We start from the raw sequence: 24,784 nt of genomic DNA on the forward strand, positions 1-24,784 counted from the left end.
ACTTTATAGTTGAAGAGAAAGCAGACAGAAAATTTCCTTAGGACAACCCACACCTGTGCCTGTGGCAATATGAAGCAAGATTAAAAACAATAACAAAAACAACAACAATGTTGCCTGTTTGAAGTTAAAGGAACAAGATTAACAAGGCTGGTAGATTTAAAATTATACTAATGGGATGTTTTTTATAGTGTTTTTTGGCGAGTTTTTGCTGATTTTCACAATTGTGAATACAGAATTGGACTCTGTATAGTTTATTCTGATTATCCAAAACCACTGAAATATAGAATTCTGATGGCTAAATCAGGGTCAAATCTGAAAGGAGAAGCGACCGTAACGTTCACCACTCAAATATACATGGAAAAAAAATGATGGCACATTATGTGTAGATACTCCCTCTGTCGTGTAGTGTCACTTGTTTAAGGTTAAATGATATAAAAATTAAGACTTTGGGATTTTAATAGATTGCTGCTTTTAATGGATTAAAACAGAAAAAAATGATTTTTTAAATAGATTGCAGACACCATTCAATAATATGTTTAACAGGTAGAATTCAGATTCCATAAGAGCTCAAAAGCCTGTACCCATCCACCCTCCATCCAAGAGGTCACACACCTGTCTCTGCCTACCTGCCTCATTTCCTTGTAGTTGTGATGTCTAAAGTCAAGATTATCTGTGGTTGTCATTTCATTTCTTCTGTGGTAATAATTATTTGGGTCTGAGAAAAGAAAGAAAAGGATTTTCACGTTCTTATGAATTTCAAATATAAAGATGCTTAGCCATAATGCATACAAGGAACGTGGAAATCTGAATTCTACTGTCCTATATGTATTTTAAACAGGTTTTCAAAAGCAAAACTCAAAAAACTAACAAATTTGAAATATTCCTAATTACTATACAAATCAGCTCATATAGATTGAAACAGAAGCAAGGAGGCAGCAGGCATCAGCTTGCTAGACAGCTATTCTGCATGAGCAAATAAACTTCAACAGAAAAGCAGAAGGGTATCCTCAGGCTGCAGAGGAGGGCAAAAGACACTGGAAAATGATGAGTCAGATGCAAGATAAAAGAGTGGAAAAAAATCACATCAGAGGAAAAAGCCCCAGTAAATGTTTTGTGTCTACTTGATTAATTTCCTATTACAAGGAATTATCTTTTGGTTTCCTTGATGAGTATTTTCAGAGTCTAGGCACTGCTTGCAAAATACTGAAAGGATCTACTGTGCATATTAAACATTCCTCATTATTTTCCTAAACATTTTTTGTGGAAGTTGGAGGTCTTTGTTACTTTAAAATTAACATATTTATTTTTATATGGATATAATTTATAGTTTGTGAGTTTTGAAGTATCAAAGGTGAATATGTGGATAGAACAAACCCCTTTGTTTCCCTGACCTTCCAGGCCATTCACCTGGACAAAAAACAGGCCAAGACTGTTAAGGCTTAGCTTTATATTCCTTGATATATGTGCTTCTAACCTAACATATTATGGTTTATTTTTAGAAATAAACAAGCCTATTTGGAAAACATCAGACACATTTCTTAATTTGCCATATCTGGGATGTCTGGAATTTTGAGTAATCATTTGTCAAACCAGTGGTTGTCAGGCAATTATGAAGAATTGTTTCCCTTTGCACAAAGTCATCTTCATTTGGTTTAAAATTATTGGGAAAAAAGCCAAATACGAAATCCTAAACATCATCCTGTCTTATTGCGACACAGCCAAAAGACACTGTCTCTAGAGAAGAAAAATGATGTTTTAAAACAGTATCACCTATCAGTTGTGATATTTTGGGGGGAAAAAAAGCATAACTGTTAGTAGGTAGAATACATAGATACCTTCCTGCAACAACAAGCCTTAATGAAATTATGAAAAACTCATAACACTTAAAAATACCTTATAACTTAACATTTCTAAGTTTCATATTTTTCACATTAGAACCTTTGAATTATCAAATTTGTTCTGCCCATAAAATTTTAAAAGCATTTAAGGTTTTTTTTCCTATGTGGAAGGAAAGCAAAATTTGAACTATTTAAGTTATTTATGAAATGAAACATGCAAGTTCCATTAAGCTTCACTATAAGATTCCCCATGTCTCTACCACCTACTTACTCTTCATTCACATGCTTGTCTCCATTTCCATTCCCTAATCTAGAGCAGAAATACTGGAAGGTCAGTTGAACGCTGCTCTAAAATATGACTGAAAAATGTCAAAAAACCATCTTGCCTCAACAAAATCTGATTATTCAGTGCAGTCTGTACGTCCCAGGGAGAACTTACTCTATAACAAGACCGCCTGGAAATGGACTTGAATTGGAGCCTGATCAGATGAGAAAACAAGATTTCTTTGCTTATTAAAAAAGAAAATAAATTTTGAGCAATCAGGATGATTAAATTTCACATAATTCATAAATTTTTAGGTCTTCTTTCCAAATTATCTACAGGCTAAACTGATGCAAGTCCACTGACAACAGTGATGCTGCACTAACCCTGCAGATGACTTTGGAATAGCAAACCCTTAAAGGTCAACCCATGTTAATTTGTGGAAATTACTCGTTAATATATTGATGACTGAGAAATGGAAATAATAAAAAATCCACTTCTTCTAGAAAGAGACAATGTGTTTCATGCCACACAGAATATCTCCACAATTGTAAAAATATGGCCCTGTTGTAAAAGTATAAAAATAAACATCATAAAACTGCCAGGATGTTGAAGGCTTTCTCTATCACCATGAGCCAAAATATACAGCAACCGATATTTTTTCCTAATACTTTAATCCCATTCCTTTCAAAGTCTGGCACTTTTTCCATACATCAAACATTAATATCATGGGAATGACTGTGAATGCTGTAGAGTTGGTGGAAACGTAAAAAAAAAATCGTACAGTGAGAATGATTGTATCTCTGGTCCTTCCTCAAAAACAGTGCGCAATTTGACAGCTCCTTAGAGAATTAACCCTCGTATTTTGCCAGGCTCTACTGTGAGTCTGCTTGGATCACTGGATTTCTGCTGCAGAAGGAATACAGATTAGAAAATTAAAAGCTAAAATGTAGAAAAGCATAGAAGTCTTGTGCACAGCTGGTTAGGTCCACTTTGGTAAAATTATTTTCTTTAATACAGAGAATAAGAGACTAAGAAACTCAAACCATAGAAGAATTAGAATTGAAATACACTCATTATTCATGGCACTACCTCAGAGAGTCTTTCTTTCAAGGAGAAAAGATCCTGCAAAAGTGTGGCACTCCCATTTATACAGAGGAATATATTAGTTTTTTCTATCACTAATCTGTCTTGTATAGTTAATTAATTTTGCAGTTAAAGGTAGCTTGTTACCTTCGTACTTCTATTCTTTGTAAAGATGGATAAGTGTCTAGGAAGCTCTAAATTGCCCAGCTTCTTTCCAGCATGAGAGCTCTGGGGACTGCCCATAAAAAGTACCAGAGAGGACCGACTGCTCAGCGGTTTGACATATAGAAGGGATTTTATGCTATATTTCACCTCTACACAGCACCTCAAGCAGTGGAGCATTGATGCTTCCAGTGGGTTTCCAGTTATTATGTTAAAAACAACAATGTGTGGTGGTCTTTTTTTCCTCCTTTAGTTTTCAGTGTTCTTTTAACTGGCACTGGAAAGGTATGAAGTGAGCTTTGCAATGACTTGAAGATGAAATCATCACTCACAAAACAATATTACCAAAATTCTCTCATTTAGTAAGTAACAGTTACATCCATTCCCAACACGATTTGTTCATATGTGTCACTCTCACAGAAGTCCTACAGTGAGTTGTACGGTATCATACTGATGGAGCTTGTAAGCTCAGAAGTGGTGCTCATATGCGGCTCCAAATGGACAAGATAACGAAGTCATCCAAGTGATTTAGATAAGTTTTTAATAAAAAGAATATTCTAGTCTAAATCCTTCAGACTGCCTTGAATACCTCAACGTGCCATTTTGCAAATGACTGATTTTTTTAATTTCCATGTAACATAAGTGAATTTGACTTGTCTTCACAAAACTGAACATGTCACAGACAGCACACATGTAATCTTGAAAAAAATCTGCTAGCAGACCTATCAGATGATTCTAAGTTTTTTTCCACATGATCTATTTCGTGGCAGTCATGAGCATTAAATCAGCAATGAAATACTATTCCTCAACTATAGATAGATTCTTTTCTATATATGTTGATATATAGTCAAATACCAAACAACTAATTCCAGTTAAGAATAATGAATGATAATAATGGCTAAGAGAAAACCCAAACTCTTTACCTGCAGTAGTTGCTTCATAAAGGTTTTCTCTTTCTAATGATTTCCTACAGTTTGATTCTGACACTAATGGTAAGTCTGAGGATTGTTAATTCTTCTTCAGAATAGTACGTGCTTCATTTTACAAATAAAATATGAAAGAAAACCTTTTAATGACACCCACTGCATTGCTGGGGGATGTTACACATCTGTCTTGATGAGCATGGAGAAACATAATACATTGGCCTTTCCCAGAGAATTATTGAATTTGGCCTCATTTTTATTCAGCCTTTGCTCAGGCAAACTCCCCAAAAAGTTTTAAATTGCCCAAGATTAAGTTTTAGTTTTGCAATGATAAAAGCAGAACACAAGGAGAGACTGTCACTCTAAGCAAAAATTTACTCTCACAAGTAGTTCACTGAATTTAGTACTGCTGTCTACACGATCACTTATAATGAAAGATACTTGTAGAAAGTCACAGTTTTATACAAAATAAACACACTGCTAGACTTAACCACGTAGCCTGGCAATAAGAGAAAAACAATGAAAATAGGACTGAATGATGCATCCACTGCAAAACACAGTGCTCCATTACAGAGTAGTTAAAGTTAATTTTTTATCTTGGGTTGAAAGTGATGGCATAATCATGACACCAGTGATAGTTTTCTATATAAGAATTATTAAAAATTAAATTTCATCACAAATTTATTCCATTAAAATAATTGCCTATTGCCTTGAATACTCTACAGTATAAATAAATGCATGAAGAGCTCAGCTAATTTTCTCTCTCCTATCTCTGGGTACTTTTGATCATATGCAGTTTCTTTTTGATTTTTCTTAGATTTGAGAAAGAACAGGCAAGGAAAGTACATCCATCCCTCTGAGGCAATTGCAAAAGATTGTGTGTGTCAGTCTACATCTATGTAAATAACAACATTTTTGGAAACTGGAGAGAAATTAAATGCTGGTGCTTTTGTCCTCTCTTTCCTCAGCAAGGAATGGCAGCACTACCTTCTGCTATAGGTAGGATTTTCTGACATCTTTCCTCCATAGGTAAATGTTTTTCCCTTTGGTGAAACAGCAAATCACTTCTGTTGCCTGAAAGATGGTACTGACACAGTTGGATAACATAGATTTTATTTGTAGAGTTATTGTAACAGTGTAGAAAAGGTTGTTTGTCAAAACTAGCCTACAATACACCAAAAATGTATGAGTAATATATAAACATTGCACTGATAAAAATTACAACCATCTTAGATAACACCATTAGATAATCAATATCTTCTCTGTTCTAATTATCTAAACAGTATTTTCTCATGACTTGTCCAACTTTTAGTGCACCTAGAATATGCAGGGGATTTTATTGACAGAGCCCTACCCACAGGAATGGGTCCTGGCTGTCTTTAACCATTTCCATCACATTCTGCCAGTGCTAACAAGCTTTCCTAGAATATGAATATCTTATTCAGGTTTCTTCTTTATCTAGTATTCCTTTCTTACCTTCCCTTGTGAGCCTACATGATGGAAAGTTGATATAGAGTACAGACTGAATGCAAATTGCTTAATTTATTCAGGGATTAATAAGGACATAAAACCTAATATTACACGTTTTAAAGACATGAAAAGAAATTCACATTCATGAAAAATTACTTACTTTCCTTCAGACTCACTTTTTTTCTTGGGGTATTTCCCTACACCCCATCTGCCTGTGCACTGTTATTGCCCCAGGAGGACACGGTGCGTGGAAGCTCTAAAACACAACCAGACTGCTCCTCCTGACAACTTGATTTCTTGTATGTTCACACTCAGGGTGCAAATACAATCAAAAACATACCAGGTATTCAAAGAAATTGAGCATCACATAAATTCTTTCATGGGTCTTTGGGCTTTGGAAAGGATAGAGGTGTGTGAACTGACAGATTGCTGATTGTGATGAATCTAGGAGACTTGCTTCGTTTTTGGGGAACAGCTTTGTTTTGAGAGCCTTGCGTGCGATGAATAAAATGAGCTAGAAGGAAGAAATGTCAGTTCTTTCTGAGCTAAAAAGACGGGTCAGCAGCTTATCAAAACCTATTAGTTCTTTCAGTCAAATTACATTTTGAATAAAGACACTCCATTCCCATTGTGTTTCTCAGTGAATGATTCTGGTATTTTCTTTCAGGAATAAACTGAATCAGCCACTGCAGGCAATTAACTCAATAAATGACTACCAAGAGGAAACACTGATGCTGTTTCCATGCTAATCCAAGTCCTGCAACAAGCTGTAGCAGCACTCATTGCAACAGTATTGAAAGAACAGATATGTTCTTACCTCGGTAGCACCTTCACCCACTGATACAGCCCCGTGAAACTGAAGGGTGACAGATGTTAACACTGCAAAGCAGAATTTGGTCCTGTATGGGTGTATACCCAATAAGAATCTAGTGTAAATAACAGCTGCATTTAATAAAAATCACCTTTCAAAATATTGACATTTTTGCTCTTTCCTCTTTAAGTAGTTTTATGAAATAGAAAAGTATTGTGAGAGTTTCCCTACAAATTGTTCTCCAAAATGGTTTGAGTGTCATCTCTGTTATTCCCTGGGGTCCTCTGTGTGCATCCTGCATGCTAGTAAAGTCACAGTGCAGAAGAAAGCTACGCTTTTCCTTCAGCCTCACACCCTGTGTTATAGAGAGTAGATCCTCTGCAAACCCGCACAGGAATATGGGATAGATCACGGCTCTCCGGCAGCCCACCAGTTCATTCAAGAGCTGAAGGGAAATACTGGCTCTGGAATTGCTCCTCCAGGGTTAAAGGTACAATGGGAAACAAGCAACCCACAGAGCTGGAGTTTTCTAAACCCATGGTTGAAATAAATCAGAATCCTACTGAAAACATGAATATTCACATACACAGGACACCCCTGGTCACTGCCACTCAAGTCCAGGATGTATTTGTCATCCCCAGAAAAGCAGCTGGTCAAGTCCTGCTAACTCTCACTGCTTCATGGTAATACACCTACAGACTAAGTTTTATGACAATACTTGCCCCATACTTTGTCAGAGAATTATCCTTTCCGTGCCCCAGATCCTTTTTTTTCCATGAGTATTTAAACATCTAAAGGACAAAAATTAGGCTACCTCTGCTTGGCATGTGAAGACCCTACATCAACAGTGGCATTGGAGGCAGCAAGTCTCCGTACAGCAGCAGGAACAGTTAAAGCAGTAATGATAGGCTCTGGAAAGGCAGTTCTCTTTCTGGCTCTAGTATTTTTGAAAATACTATTCATAGCCCCCTGCAAAAAAAAGAAAGAGCTATCCCCAAGGTGCCAGAATTTAAGGTCAAAGGAAAAAAAGCAGATGGGAGACGTGGAATGAGTAGTGGGCAACTTAGAAAAGGTTTGAACAAACAGTTTTTCAAATATTGATATACATACATACATAGACAAAAATCCACCAAAAGACTATTTGCAGTGTGCCTAATAGAAACATGTCTTTGCCATAATTTGCAGTATTGAATGACTTGAATGACCTTTTTTTAATTGGCCTTGTATAAGGTTTCACTTCGTATACATGGTTTAGCAAAACCCTAATTGTGTTTTGCACTCATATGATAAGAGAAACAGCTAACACCTGAAGCTTGTGCTAAATATCAGGTTGTGTCTTTTCCACAGTCTTTGCCAAGGATTTACCTTCACATGAGATTTACCAAGGCTCATGCTGGATTTGATAACACTTGAAATTTGATAGAAATTCTTTACATCCCCAACGCCCCTCCTTCCCCCCTATAAGATAAGCACTACTTCAGTATAAAATTTGCCTTCAAATTAATTCAGGGAAGTCCTATGGCATGACTAATAAAATAATTTTAAAAATCAGACTACATAATTATAATGGTTCTTTCTTGACTTAAAAGTTTAAGACATCTGCAAGTGACTGTCCCAATATATAATCCTATTGCCTCCCTAGTACCTGTGCACTCAGTAAGATTAATTGCATTGCACTTCAGCCCAAACAACAGAGAAAATCTTGTTAGATCATCCATTCAATCTTGTTTTATTAATAGAGCCACTTATAGATACTATGCAGTTGCATTTGAAGAGTTATCCTGATACTGTCCCTGTATCTAGACAGATATTTTTGTTTCTTTTCGCATGACTCTACTCATTAAAGACAGGTATTCTATCAAAAGCAAAGATAAACAAAGGAAATAAAATTACTGAGTCTTGGCACAGGCAGCCATGTCAACTCCAACTGAGAAAGATTCTTACCTGGCAAAGGACACCCTAAGATTTCCAGTCTCATACAGATGCTACCTTCTTCGAACCAGGACCGGGGGTTTATACGGATATAGCGTGCAACCAGGGGCACCGGCAACATATTGAGAACTGGGATCTCTTTCTCACTGTTTCCTTCAAAAATCTATGTAGGCCAAACATACAGAAATGGCAAGATCAGTCCTTCAAAAAGCCTTTTAGCAGTTTTGGTAACAGAAACAAAGTCACCTGGTACAGCCCCAGACTGATGGTGGCTCAGGTTGGAACTGCTCTTCAAAGAGCTGAATCTCCCCATGTCCCTCAGAGAGGGGCAAAGGAGCTGGAGGTCTACACCCTCTCTCCAACAAAAGGCACCTCATGGGCATGAGATTTCCCCAGGGATCAGCAGACTGCTGCTAACCTTTGCATGGATCATGCAACAAGAAACATATCTCATCACAGGCAAGACCACTGCCAGGGTGGCAGTCACATCCATAGGCAGACACATGCAGATTTGTCACATAGGATATTCTGCGTCCCTCTCTATATTACATGACTTGCTCTTAAAATTAGGGGGATCACTGAGAGATATTGCCTTGTAGTCTTATACTGACCAATAGGGTAAATCAAAACTTCATGCGGACAGCACCCACTTTCCCACCTCTGCTCTTCTTCATAAAATATCTATTTCATGATACTCACCACATCTCCAGATTCATTTCTGACAGCAGTCCATGCATGACTGTCATTGCTCACCAATACTCTGTAAGAGGTCACCCAGTTACTCCTTGAAAAAGACAAAGAGTATCTAAATTATTTTTTCATAACTTAGAATGACTGCAAGTTGTGTTTAATGTAATAAGCTTGTAAGACTGCTAGCAATGGAGATCCCACGCGGCAAAGTCATGCCAACTCTTGGCTGAAAAAGTGACATACAAATCTAGATTCAACACATAATTAAAAAAGCCTAGCACATAGAAGCAAAAAACCCCCCAAGATAATATTCTGGGATTCCAGGAGGTGAAGGATTATTGCTCTCCTTTCCTTTTAGATGCAGAGTTTGGGATAAATGGCTCATCTAGAACAGATGTATTCAGTGTTCAAAAATCTCACCTTTTCAGCTACAGAACATTTATTATTTCTTCTGTTATTATCAGAGAGGATGGAAAAAAGTAATAAATCCTCTAGGATGAAAAGTCTGTGAATTTCAACCAGCCAAATTTTCATTTCTTCCAATACAAGAATGACTGGAGCCTGCAGTCATTCTTGTATTTATTAGCAATAGATAGGAACAAAGAGACAATTCTGTCTCTGCACAGTAGAGTCCAATTGATCACAGTACTTGTGCACTACTACAATATCTACATCAATCTTCAGCAGGCTGATGTTTCTAGTGCCCTGTTATCTGATTTACAGCAAAATCCCCTTCAATCTAAAACAGCAAAATCTTCATTTGTACTTAACTTGTGCCTTCTCTGTATTCAGCTAAAGAGTATGAGGGGAAATAAAATGCTGCTTCCTGTATTCTGAGAGGAGTTAAAGCTATGTAGCTTTTACACAGTCTGGGCATTCCCCATGGTAATGTGTATACAGCTATGGAGAAGGTAATGCCCTGACTCTCCTTTCATATTTGTTCATCTGAAAGAGCAGCAGTAATTTATTTTTTTTGCTAACACCTTCTTGGTTTCAACAGGCAGTGACTTGGAGGAGAGTTGTGGCTTGAAGGTATCTTTGTGCCGTAAAGTCAGTCTAGGATGATTAAATTCTATATTCATGTATATAAACTGATCGTCCGTAACCAGCAGTCATTCTTGGACACGGGTTCTTAGCTAAGCTACACACTGATTGCTGGGCGTGAAACCAGGGTAAGGAAAGCTCTTGGGACTAGAAAGAAGAATAGAGGCAATTTGGGCAGTTATGGGAGAAGCAGCAGAGCGTATGGACTGGAGATAAGGGATATCTGGAAGGACAGACACACCTAAGAAAAGCTTCCCCTTGTACTGCACCCATACAAATGCAACTTTGTTTTTCTTTCTTTTAAAATCAACAAATAATACTATCAAAATACCTATGAACACACATGCTGACTTCACTGTGCTTACGTTTAAAGGGACAAACTAGCTTTTATACGTTCACTAAAAGAGAGTCAGTCTTCTGGCAAAGACCAAAAAAGTGGCAAGGGTGGAACAAGAGCAAATTCATCAGCCACAAGATCAGCACAAGTTCACCCAGCTCTGTCTTGTACAAAATAGTGAGCTTCAGATAATGCCTAAGTCAATGCATGGCAGAATTATTTAATATAATTATTTTATAAATAATGATATATAATAAAACTCATATAAAATAATTATATAGCACATTATTATATTGCATTATAATATTATAATATATAATACATATCACATGTAGTATTATTATAATAATTATATATAATTTTGTATTTCCATCTGCTATTTCATTTTCTGAGTAACATTGGTCCCACTTACACAAAAGATTCAGACTGATGTCCAGACTTACAGTGACACCTAAACCCAAAGATTAGGTAAGTGTTTAGTAGGATTTACAAAAGCACTTCTGTATGTGGTATACTAATACCCCCAAAAGTCAAAGATAAGTGATTTTGAAAAAATGACTGAACAAACCCATCTCTGTTTTACACACTAAACCAGTCCTTTGCAAATCTTTCACCAGTCTTCAGTTAATAGATTTTGCAATTCATGTTAGTTTAAATGGAAAAATCTTGACTATTGCCAAGGAGACTGAACTTTCTATTATTGTATTGAAGAGATGAATACGTCTATCATTTGTAATGCACACACTACTTCAACATTCGTTAAACAACTTTAACAAGTTAGCAGCACTCTGAAAATACTAATTGTCTGCCTGTCAGTGAAAGATCTCTTGGGGCAGGAGATTTACTGGAGATCTATGAAGTGCCACGGTGGCATCTCAAGTCTTCATGGCTGTAAAATGATACACAACAAAATAGACAGTGACTTCAGTTTCTACTAATTCTTGCAAAGAACTTTCTTCCATCTGCTTCTTTGTGATCATGAGTTGATGGAAGACAGATTTACTTCTAGCAAAAATGGAAATTATAAATTTTGTAAATGGCCAACAGTAAACCCCAGGAAGAGGCAAAATACCTTTTTCTGGTTGAAAAAAAAAAAAGCTTGAGAGTAAAATTCATGGGTTTGAATGAGGGTGGCAGGGGTAGTGTACATACTCGGTGCACATAAAATGATGTTGGTTTTTTTGTTTGTTGATTTGGTTTTGTCTGGGGTTTTTTGGGGGGGGGGGGGGTGGGTTTGTCAGGGTTTGGTTTGTTGGAGGTTTTTTTCATATTCTTGGCCATTTTTCAACATCAGGTTAAATGACCAAAAGAGGCAATGTCACAAACCAAACATCATTGCTTCTGAAGTATTACAGAACTTTTTTCACTTCAACCGCAAAAAGAAGATTAGGAGGGCAAACACAATACATCCGTATTCATTACTCTACAGCTGGAAAAGAAATTCAAACAGAATACCAGTCATATAAAAATAAGACAACAGTGGACATCCTTTATAATTGAGAATTTTGTAAGAAACCATGACACATATAGAAAGTTTTTAAAAGAACCAGCTCAATTTACTGGCATGAGAAAATGTTGCTCTTACATTAATAGTTCCAAGCTAGGAATTTATTTACCATATTTTAGTTTTCTCACTCCCTACAGTTACAAAGGTTCAAACTTCTCCCAAAGGAAAATGTATACTAATCAATCATACACTTGAGTGGCAACCAGTAACATGCTTTTCAGAGGCAGTCTGCCAATTAAAATATAAATGGGACTACATCCAGTCTTGTACATTTGCAGTATAGAAGGAATACAGAGGGTCACGAGAGGAGATACATCAGTGTAATATATTAAGTCACACACCACATCCTATTAACTGTGCTTGCCTGTAAGGAATAAGCATTCTCTTTGCATTTGTTGAGATGTAGAATAAAAACATCACAGGTGACCAGATCCTTCTCCCACTGGCCCTAAATGCAAAACCACCTTTAGGGGTTTAAATTCCTCCCCCTTTTTTCCAATGTCGTAAGAAAAACAGCTTCTGCCAATATTAAGAAGGCTGCTGTAAATACAGATTCCCCTCAGAAATGGCATCTTCTGCCTTAAATTCGCATTCCCTGTGGTGGAGAAGGGGACCTCTGCATGTAGTCATGTGTTCAGAGTATCTGGAAAACTAGCAGAAGCTAATGAACAGGGCTTCTGACCAGGGAGCTCAGTATCTTTAAATACCAGATATTTCTACAGATACAGAGCAGCAGAAGAACATTCAACATACTAAATCTTCTGAAAGCTGCAGATTTCTACACATGTGCAGCACAGGAGGTCTGATGCTTCCAGGAAGCAGATGGATGTGCTGCACATGCTTGAATCAACAGCCGGTCTGTTTACAGTAAGCACAGTGCTTCCTGGAACTGAAGAGTTTAATAAGTACATGGTGCTCAGTTTATTCATGTAGACACTAAAACCTAAAGCTTTCAGGGAAATCCATCACAGAAACATGACAGCTAAAGCAAAGTCTTGCGCTAGAAGTTTTGGGGAATGTCATCTGCTTCGTGTTGTTACCCGATGACAGAAAGATCCCTCTCATTAGGTTTGGGATTTGCAGACATCAATTTCTGCAGCACGTCACACTGAATCTTTTTGGGGCCCATCAGCATTGAACACTAAAGCTATCTAAGCAAAGCTGAAAGAAAGCTATAAAGCTTTACAGTACTTAGGATGTCCCTGCCATTGTTTTAGAGAAGCTCTTCTGAAAAAAATCTCCCTGGACCTACTATGATACTCCTCAGATATTTGTTGGTTTTGTAGAGTCAGGTAGATATAATTCAGGGAAAGCCCTATGCCAGCATTCAGAAAAGAGAGCGTTATCAAGCTCTTTCTTGGCAGGAAGCTAGGCAATACACAAGTTATTGCTTGGCAGTATCTTCAAAAGTATTCAAGGTTACCTCAAAAGTATTCAAGGTTACCTCTAGTTCATCATGCTCTAGCACAAAGTGCTACGTACATGACTGCCTCACAAATTTCATCAGTGCTAGAAAAGGATCAGAACATACAGATTCAACAGGAATCATTTGGATTCAGGTGCTTCCCATTAATAATCCTTCTTAAAATTTATGCCAGCTTTATCTCTTCAGGAGAAACCTATCTGAAAAATCTCAGTATCTATCGCCAACATTAATCAATTCGTTTCACAGAAAGTAAATGTAAAAATCAAAATATGATTCAAATTCACTTAATGTGGTGGATTTTTAAAAAATATTATTAATTAGTTGTTTTTTATTTGTAATGCGTTAGCTTTAGGCAAGGCTTATTTGAACATCTTCAACTTTAAATTCAGTTTCCTGTGATGCATGGAAATGTTCAGCTCATTCATGTCCATCCAAAAAAAAGACAAGCTGAGGGATTAAGTGACTTGCCCAGGGACAGAGAGGAAACCTGTATCAAAGTGGAGAATTAAAAGCAGATCTCCTACAGTCTTGGCAGGTTCCTGTCCGGAGAATCGGCTTTCCTTATCTAACCACATCATCAGGCTACTGAGCATAAGACAAGACATCATGACAGCACCAGAACAGCAAAACATCTTTCTGCCTTGCCTTCCCCAATATAATTTGCTTACTTTTCTTTATGAGTATCAGACACATAGATGAATCTCAACTCAGCACAACACACAGCGATTACTAAATGAGAAGCAGTGGAGGGGTGCCAGACGTTTGGCTGCCCAGCCTCTAGCAGGCGAGTACATCAGCTGAGACTTCTGACTATTTGGGTACAGTTTTATTTGTTTGGACAGCATCTGCTGATGTAATATTTTAAGGCCAAGCTTCTCAATTATGGAAAGCTGAATAAGCAACAGGTGAAATAAATCTGATACTTTTTATCCTAGTCTCTAAGGATGCTTTTCCAAATCAGTAAAGCCCCACATGATTTGAGATAAATGAGAAAGGTTGACAGGTGCTGGTCAGCAGAAGTTCAAGTCCACAGTGGCAGAGATGCTGGGGATGAGACTAGCAAACATTGGCAGAGTTCACATTAGTATCATCTACAATAGACCTGGCTCCAGCTGACAATATTATTCTTCTGCTGTCATGATAATCTGATTTATCTGCATTACAAAACCCTAAAATTAATAGAAAATAGAACCAGACAGGCACACAGATGTGTATCCTTCAATAATGTATAAATTGACAAGCCAAAACACTTGAAATAGCAGAATCTCTATACTAAAAAAAAAGTTAGGCAAACCTTAGATTAAACTGTACTTATGCAACAGAATCAGCATGCCAGCAATTAAATGGCTTTCTGCTTGAAAAAGTAATTTGTAGTCTCATGCAATTAAATGTAAACCCATTAATATTAATATTCTATAACAATATTTATGCTGATAAAATTTTAAATCACCCACTGCCCAAGAGTTTCAAAAACAAGCTAAGTCAGAAAATGCTCAGGCTAACCACAGGTAGCCCAGCAAGTTTTACAAACTAATTAAAATAAACATGATTTAAGAGATGGAGCCTGACTAGCAAGCAAGGGTATTTTTTTTAATAATTGAAATCTTTTAATGTTTAATTTTTAAAATTGCTTCTAGCTGACTTAAATGAATATACTGCTGTGAAATCCAGCTCTTCGGAGGCCCTACAAAGAAAAGCTCAGGGCCAGCATTTCACTTTCTCAGACTGAATTAAGTACAGATTTTTCAAAGCTCTCTTCTCAGTGAGGAAGAGTTGGGTTTGCAAATGCATTTCCCACTTACAGGCAAGTTTTTACAAGATTTTAATCTCCAATTTTCTGACCTTTCAGGGAAATCCAGTGCCAGCTGTGGTTGTTTCCTTTTGCTGTTGTACATTCAGATAGTAACACCTGAAGGTGCCAGGTCTCCCGCGTGGGGTCAAAGACATCTTCTGCCCCAAAGATTTTATGGTCTTAACACCTATGATTTTGGGCTGTTCTTTACAAAAAGATCTGTATGTGTTTGAAATTCTTCCTACACCAGACTTTCCCCATTCATATCTTATATATCTGCTAAACATGATCAAGCTATGATTCCTTTACTTCTAAACCTCCTTTTGTGACATTTTTATTTTTCCATTCTTGTTTGTGTCTATCACACCTTCGCAAAACAGTCACATATTTGAGAAGAAAAATCTGAACTATATAGTCACTGCCTCACTATGTCTTTTTCTCTCCTTCCCATGAATATTAAAGTAATGGAAAATGAAAAGCTCTGACAGTAATCAGCAAATACTGTCATTTGTGTGCACAGCTGTGAGCATATTTAAAGTAATGCAGAAGGGGCTCATAGCTACCAAGTGCACACAAAGATGTGGCCAAGTGCCACTTGGTGCTCGCAGAAGGGATATGCTGGGCATGGGTGAGGGGAAAGGAGCAGCTGCCTGATGTCTCCTAGGTATTCCCTCCCCCCCCCCCCCCCAATCATTCTCATTGCAATGAGTCATAATGAACATGCAAAATATACAAATCAAGGCTGTGATTAATAAGTGTGAGTAATCTTTTGCAGCAGATGCCTTATTCATTTGATGTATCCCTTTCCTCAAGGCTTCAGTTCATTTGACTTCAAACTGCCCATTGTAGTCCCTTCCATGGAGGTTAAAAAGCTTTCCTCCTTCTTCTGAAGATCCCCAGTGAGCCTCACGGTGCAAAGCAGGTTCTCTCCACCCCCCACCACCCTTTTTGCAGTGCAAAGGGGTGTTTAACCAGGCAGAAGCCCTCCTCCTGGGGATGGCAGTGACCTGCTCCCTCCCAGCACCACAGTGAGTCACCGAGTCCTTGGCAAAAGAGTTGTAACTAGAGCAAGGGAACCATGACAAATCATACCCGCAACAAAACAGCATCAGTTTTGACATTTTCGTCAAACTTGTGAAAGTATAAATACGTTTCTGGGTGTGCTGTCAGAACTCCACCTACACGGGATCATCTGAGCTGGTCACAAACCCAGCTCCCCAGTGCCGGGAGTGGATGGCAAGTATAGGGATGAACACTGTACGAAAATCCTGTGTAGGGCACACGAATAGAGGTGGAAGATGAATGTGGCATATGGATTGAAGTGAAGCAAATAGGTGGAGAGCACTCGAGGATGAAACTGCCAAAGACTGACTCTCAGCGCTGCAACAATTGAAAGCCCATGAGATGGCTCCACCAAGCCGGAGTTAACGGAAAATATAACTTAGTAAGAAAGCTAATCATAAACATTAGTATAATATGTAACTAGTGACATTAATATATCAAGGGAGCTCTTTCTACACTGAAATCAGGTTGTTTGAGAACTCACATCAATATATTTGATACGATTTCAGTGGATTTGGAACAATTTCACTCTATGAGAGTCTGACTTTGGGGAAGCTGTAATAATTTCTGTGGTCCTGTCACCCAGTCAGGGCAAATAACAGTTTGCACTGATTTGATGCACCATAACAATTCATGACAGTACAGAGCAGCTGCTTATTTTATTATACAACTTGGATAAAACATCAATACATTTTCATTGAATTTGCTGAAGTTTCATAAGGGTGTGTTTTCACAGCCTCTGTGTGGAGATAGGAGATACTGCTTTGAAAGTCAATGCCAAGTATTTTCATTGTTCTTGTGAGCTGGACAGGATTTAGAGTTAATTCTGCTATGGTTTCTAAAGCAGCATCATGCTGTTGTTGTATTTTGCCCCTTCTTCCTGTGTACAGTGCAAAATTCTGTTTGCTTATATATCTGTAAAAACAACTAAAATACCTGAGTAACCACTACACTGTCCCAAATGCTACCGCAGTTACACTGAAAAGATTATCACTGCTCTTTATACTCTTATTATTGGAACACTGAAGACGCTGATGTGATTATCTCTTCATGAAACCAAACTTACTACTGAGACCACAATCTTAATACCATGAATGGCTGATAAACTGGGGAGGAAGCAAGGAATTTTTACCCTCCTGCAAGCAAAGAAGTTCACCACCTTGCAATCCTCACATACAGACCGTCCATAAAAGCAAATCTCAGCTCCTGAGGAATTGCCAGTGAGTATAGCAATAACTTAACATTTGGGGCAACACATTTATTTTGTGACTAAAGAAAGAGCAGAATGCTGTACTGCCAAAATTAGAAGCAAGTAAACTGCACTGACCTAAATTTATGCTCAACTCTTTCTCTGGAAGGTACCCAGCTTGCTACAGACCTACAGTTCCCTAAGGGTAGATTGTCAAAAGGGATGCTGGGGGATCACAAAGGGCTGTGCTGCACACAGAGAAGGCTGGGTGTGCTATAAAAAAAAAAAAAAAAAAAAAAAAAGCAAAATTACTCCCCTATTCAATTACAAATATGTTGTCTTTAGCAAAAACATCATCAGACACAAAATCAAATCTGCTGGGTATTTATTATTTGCTATCCCTATAGAGTAGCATAAGGAAATCAAACAAGTGACACAGTAAAGAGCATGTAATGGTGTCTATACTAGCTTCTAGTTAACACATAGTTTCAATAGTGATGAACAAAAGTGACCAGTTTAAAAGTGTGTCAGTTTAGAAGCAAGCAATATATATAAGTCATTGTAATTATTCCTTCTAGCCAGCAACACCAATGATTTGTTGTCTCCTCTAACCAACTAACCTTTTAAGCATTGTTGCAGGTTTGCAAGGCATGTGGACTACCCTCCACCCAAAGACGACTTTGAAAATTGCCACCCCTTCATTTTTTTTTTTTCCATAAAGACAAATATCTTGCATAAAAGTAAAAAATCTTCAATATTTTCATGAGGCTGAAAAGTCTTAAAGGAAACACACTTGGGATTAAGTCTATTTTGATTTTTTCTAAAAATTTCACCATTTTGCTTTGGAATTTGAGCATTCTGCACAGATTCTTTCATCCATGCTTTTTCTTATTGTCAGTTTGTTATTTCATGACATGCAGTGGTAGTGCATAATTTAACACGGTTGAAAGGTTAACTTTAAGAAAAATACATCAAGTCGCAAATACATCTTACTGAAATGTTGCATCCTCTTCTAAAAATCCAAACATCCTCGGTGTTGAAACAGTCTGAAGCTTTATATTACAGTCAGTAGACACTGACTATTTAGATATGTGGGTTTTCTCTTGATACAAATGATGGTGCTGAATTATCAGAAGATAGTTTGGGTTGTGGGAAACATGTTTCCTATGTTTTTTAGATTTTTGCCAAACTGCTAAGAGTGATTAATGTTTTCTTTCCCTCTGTCAAGAGAGTGCATATTTTAAACTATCACATCATTGCTTTAAATATATGGCACAATTCCACAGTGATGCTTCCAGTGTCCCACTCAATTACCTCGAATAGTTGTTTAAAGACACTTGGTTCATAAAACTGACAGATGTATTGGCAGAAATATAAAGAATTACATACTGTATTTCTCCCACAAATATTCAGCCATATACCCCCTTGTAGTCCAGCTACGGCACCATCCACATCCCAGAGGAGATGTCACATGCTTTTCTAAAAAGTCACATCACTCACACAACTTTCTCTAGCCTGAGAAAGCAAACAAAACAGCTCTGCAAAGAGGTGTCGCCAACGTCCATTGATTACTGGATATTCATAGTGAAACAGTGTGGTAACTGCCCAGAGACACTGATCTCCAGATGTTCTCAGTTCGTGCAAAGGAACTGATATTCTGCCCAGTCTCAGGGCGTTAGATTTTATTCATATCAACCAACACTTGTGACACTTCTGAGTTTTGGATATTTTCAGTGTAAAAATCAAAAAGAAATCCTGGTTCTTGCAGCTGGGCCCCACTTTATCTGTGAAATTCCACATCTGTAGATCTTCTGGATAATATAAGCAGAGTTTGTAATTTACAACAATAATTGCCACGATTTCAGGTTTCCCAAGAATGACTGAGGTGCCTGAACAGCAATAGCCCTTGAGTCCACATGCTTGCTTTGGTAAAAGGAAGAACTCCTCAAATTCAGAAGTTTTTGTTCAAAGCCTGGTTTTTCTTGTTAAAGGAGGAAAAAGGAAAAGCAGAAAGATTTGATTCTATGTGACTATCATGGCATTCTCAGCCAGGCAGTTTGAGCACAAAATTTGACTCAGAAAGGTTTTTCCTTAAAAGGAAGTGATTGAACAATTCAAGTATTCATTACAAACCAAGCATGGTTTCCTTCTTTCTTTAGTTAGGTCATGTGTGCTTTCAAGAGCTGTTTCTGCACCTTGGCCTCTTCCTCCTCAAGGCTCTCACGTCTCAAACACAAGAGCCCTAGACAGGCAAGAAGAGCTACAGCCCCGTGGGGAAAGACAGACAAGAAATAGCAACTTTTCAGGTGAAACTGGGAGAGGAATAACTGAGGTGAAGCTGTTCCTGCCAAGATGAAGTGACAACCCCATGCATTTTTGTGTTCTTTGCATTGTGTCAAGTGTAACCTTCAATTCAACATTGCCTATGAAGCTCAAAAAAAAAAAAAAAAAGCAAAGATGGATGCAAATAGACTGTCTCTGGTGGAGTGGGCTATCAGCAAAACCAGACTACAGTTCCCAGTGCTGCTATAAAGGAGTAAAGGGTTGCTTCCACCACGAGTATACTAGCTCTGGCTACAGCATTGGACATACAAGCAGAATCAAAGGCCAGACTGCTAATAACTCAAATGTTGCGGCCCTGCAGTGAGGGACAAAGTTATCTGATACAGGATTCAGCAGGGTGTCCTTGCCTGTCCTCCCTTGTCACTTTACATGTCCTCATTAAGGAAGCTAAAAGGGACCAGGACAGGCACAAATCTGATCTAAGCAGAAGCTCAGAGAGGACTTTCAGTTAGGTAATTTTTTCCACTTTGTTAAAGTTTCTTATTCAATACAAAGAGGGAAAAAAAGGTTGCTTTTCCAATTCTTTATCACTATCACATAATAGCATTAGTGAACTTAACATATATTCTAGTGTCTTTTTTTTTTTTTTTTTGTATAATGCTGGGAAAGTGGCCAAGGCTTAAATAAAAATCTTACCTTGGCTCTCAAGCTTAGCAGGCTTTTGAATCTAATACAACACAGATAAGAGGGGTGGTTTTTGGCTCTCCTACCTGAAATCAAGCTTATTCTCCAACATATGTTTCTATTAGTTACAAAAGCACTATATTCTTGTCACATAACTTCATGAAGTTGGGCAGGTGCCTCAGGTAACAGAATGGCATCTTTTTGTACAAACTTTCATATCATAAACAGTCATTTTTGATACCATCACAGTCAGTAGCTAAGTATAAGAGAAGGAAGCTAATGAGCCTCCTTTGCTTCTAGTGCCCATTATAGCAAAACAGTCACAAAAGAACCTGACCACACCAGTAAAAGTTCTACCAGCCTGTTTCTCCTGGACTGGCCTGCAAAATACAATTCACTGCATGCAACCCCTATGACTACCATCAGGTCATTGTCTCCTGAGTTTGCCACAAGTACCAAAGCTTCCACCAGTGCCTCTGAACCCCATCCCAAAGCAACTTCTGCTCTAAGCTCAGGGTCTACTGTTGTCTGGATTCAATTTCCCTTTGCATAGCTCTTCTACACACCAGGATTTCATGGTTTTTTCTTTTTCTCTCACTTTCTTGAGTGCTGGAGGAATTGAGGCAGAAAGTCATACTGAGAAGATCACCTTTCAAATGCAACAATATGAGTAATTCAGAACGCAGCATCTGCTATCTTGCTGGGTATGATGTTCCCAGGTGCCAAGACCCTGGAAGCCCCAGGAACACCACTCTTGGCCCAGATGAGAGCTGCATGCATCAGCCTAAACTCTTTTGAAAACATGAACACCTACTTTGGTACCTCAGGAAGTACTGAGTTACTTACTGAGGACTTACACATGCAGAAGCAGAGCACAAAACATCAACTACATTGATTTAATCTGCTCAATCTGATGAGGGGAGAGAGAAAATGAGGTGGACTTCAGGGAAGGCAGTCCCACAGCCAAGGCTGTATCAAGAGACACCAAGCGAGATGAAGGCCATCACACTCTGACAAGAAAATCCACCTCCATGGCAGTCGCTTGTGCGTAAACTGGAGGTAGGGAAGGAGATCACTCCTTCCTGGGACTATTTCTCCCCACTCCCCTGGCCTCTCCATGGAGCTGAGCTCGATCTTACAAGACGTGTTTTCCAGGAGACATCAGCCTGCCCCACAGTGCAGCTAGTCCAGTTGAAACTATCTTTGCTCCTATGAAGCAGAAATGGGCCTGTTTCTCTGCAAATCTGAGTAACAATCTAAGAGGAGCCCGTACCTGCTCTCCCAGCATCAACTCTGCTCCTACTGCAGACCCTCAGAGATCTGCCCACCAACTCTTTGTGGGGGAAGAGGGCAAAACCAGGATTCGGTGATTTATAAACCAAACCAAAAAAATCCAACTGTGAATACCAGCTATAAATAGAGTGTCAGGTCCTGCTGTAAGCTCGCAATACAGCCAAACTAAAAATAGCAGTATGACAAGACAAAGCAGTGCAGCACTGGTGTCGATACGAACAGCAATGTCAAGAGTATGAATATAGAAAAGAATGAGACTTTGCTACAGTAATTATCTACCTAACACAGAACAATGTGTAATAAATATAGAAACCTTATTGCCAAAAAGGCTCCTATTCCCACAGCCACATTAAAAGAAGTTAAAAAAACCCCAGAAAAATAAACTATAGATGGAAAAAAAAAGACTTTTTCTTTTTTCATAGATATAGTGGTATTTTTCTGGTTTGTCTTCTATTATATAGCACATTCATTTTCTTGAGAGGTCTGACCAGAATGGATCTAAGTCTGTCCATCTCCTGCATATTTGGTCAAAAGGTCTAACAGCACAAGTGGGATTATTTGCTCACATAATGCAATGGGACTCAACAAGAATTTAAGAGATTGAACAAACACTGTAAAGATCAGGAGAAAATAAACCATCACCTCCAGTTCCTGTTTGTGCCAGCTGATTGCTGTATTCCTCATATACAATTCTCACCTCATTCACACTGGCTTTATTATAGAGCAATCTGGGGACCTACACTTAGAAGTAGGTCACAAATGAGTAAATTCACACAAACTTGAGCAAAACAGTTATTTCCCAGTGCTGTATACTCCTTCTGTAACACAGCCAGTAACCAGAAAGCTCACAAATGCTTTCAGCATTGGAAGTGGGTAGCACTATCAGACCAAACCTGAGTTCCTGGGCTATGCATGGCTGGATTGCCTCCCTAGACCAATACAGCAAGGCAGGTGCCTTATTTGTGGCAAGCACTCCTTTCTAAAAGCTTTTTAGCAGGCAGGCTTGAATAATGTGGAGTCTTCCTAGCATCCATAAACACAGCACAGCATGCCTGCTACCAAACACTGCAGTCCTGGTCAACACATACTGTGTGGGTTTTGGTTATATTATAAATTCCTCTATAGAACAAAAAAAGTATAGATATAAAATTTGCTTTAATTGCTCATTTAAAAATCATGTTGTTTTGGCATTTTACCAATTATTTGGCGATTGCTTATGTATTAGGAAATCTCAAAGATAACTGGTTATTCTCTAAGATGATAAACTAATAAAGTTAAATATTGAAAAATATTTAGGAAGTTAAATACAAGCAAATTTGACAAGGTGAGGATAAAGGCGTATAATCCAAGGGAATCATGGTGCTTTCTTTGCCAGATGCAGATAATGACTATAAATGTTTGCTACCTTTAAACTTGTATTTTATACCATTCAAAAGCACTTTGTCTTTTACTTTTTCTCCATTCAATTACTTGATGTTACACAGCATTTCCATTCTTTCTTTTTTCCTTGAAGAACCAAAACATAACACAACATGGAGTCCTTGGTCTGAAAGCTCAGAATCTCATGAAGAAACATAAGCATGTACTTACGACCAGAGAGAGTTTCTTCCTTGCGTGATGACTCCAGTGAATTTTGTTAGCCTTCGAGCATCTACTTCAATCCACTGATATGGGTCATTTCTTCCTGCACACCAAGCACCATCATAAAAATCATTTTCGTTAACACCTGCCTGAAAAGAAGGCAAAATTGTCTTCATAAATCAGAACCAAGATACTGAAGGTCTTTCATGGGAAAAAGAAAAGAAAACATGAAGTCATCATTCATTCCACTTACTCTTTTGGCTCTCTTTTAAGACCCTTGAGACTGTCATTCTCAACAGTTATATGGAGCAACCAAAATATTTTCTTACTGAAGGCAGGGAGGGAAATTGTACAGAGTCCCTTCAAAAAAACTAAGAACTGTTACATATAAACTTAAGTTAGAGTGAGAGAACATGAGCAGAGCTTCAGTTCAGTCCACCTGTCTGTGACCTGATAGAACCTTTATCCAGAACAAATTATCCACATGTTTTTCAGAGTTATGGAAGTCCTAAAAAGCCATCTCCAACCCATGTAAGTAATGATCAGTGCTGGAGCAATCTTCTTTCTCCTGGAAGCAGCAAAGGAGAGTGTAGGGCATCTGGAAACTGTAATACCATTTCCCACCAATTTTCAATCCCATAACTATTAGTATTCATCACTAGGGATATTCAAGCCTTAAGCAAATTAATATCAAAGGTCAAAAATTTAGGAATGCCCAGCTGTACTCCTACTTGTGTACCAGTATATATCCCAGTTTATGTTGGCAAGAACACCACAAACAACCTTCTCAACATTTCAAAGAAATAGCTGCAAGGTATTTTGAGCAAGCGGTATTCTAAATACATCTGAAATAGCTTTTAAAGAAACATAGCATTTGAGGTCTTCAGATATTTATCTTGTCACTAAAGCCCAGGAAATGTTTGGCACCAAGCTGGCTACTGCCATAAAGAAGCTTTTCCATATCGTCCTCTGAGGCTATGTGTATTTTTATGATATTTCATCTGTATTTAATGTAGATTTACCGTTGTCATCCATGCAATTCCAAGAATGAATATCCTTAAATATTTCGCAAATATAAATGAAGAGTCTGGAAAACTTTGTAAGTTTACATTAAAGACAGATCTTAAAGCTCTGGTATACAGCTATGACCTGTTTGGTGGTATATTTTCAGTTGGTGTGTGTGTATATACAAAATGTAAGCGAAGGACCCAAGAATACAACTCCCAATTAAATTTCCTGAATTATCCCTCAGGTTCCCACTGAGCAGTATTAGCAGATATTGCAGTCATAGCTGGGTTACAGTGACAGAGACTGACAGGTCTGTCTACCTCCATTTTTACAGAAGGTTTCTACTAAAATGGCATTGGGTGGATCTAACGCACAAAGAGAAGATGCAGTTGTTAATCCCTTTT

At 38.0% G+C, this 24,784-nt stretch overlaps 1 protein-coding gene across 1 annotated transcript in view; it reads right to left on the minus strand.

Annotated features, from left to right (window-relative positions):
• CPXM2 (carboxypeptidase X, M14 family member 2) overlaps positions 1-24,784 on the minus strand; it is a 78,025-nt gene that overhangs the window by 21,580 nt on the left and 31,661 nt on the right. Inside the window, exons 3-6 of the mRNA XM_074831479.1 lie at positions 23,382-23,521; positions 9,184-9,268; positions 8,497-8,647; positions 627-715 (exon numbers count right to left, since the gene is read on the minus strand). Coding sequence (XP_074687580.1) covers positions 627-715; positions 8,497-8,647; positions 9,184-9,268; positions 23,382-23,521 — 465 coding nt within the window. The remainder of the gene's footprint in view (positions 1-626; positions 716-8,496; positions 8,648-9,183; positions 9,269-23,381; positions 23,522-24,784) is intronic.

The sequence above is a fragment of the Strix aluco genome, chromosome 7 (assembly GCF_031877795.1).
Source record: "Strix aluco isolate bStrAlu1 chromosome 7, bStrAlu1.hap1, whole genome shotgun sequence".
Taxonomy (NCBI): Eukaryota; Metazoa; Chordata; class Aves; order Strigiformes; family Strigidae; genus Strix; species Strix aluco.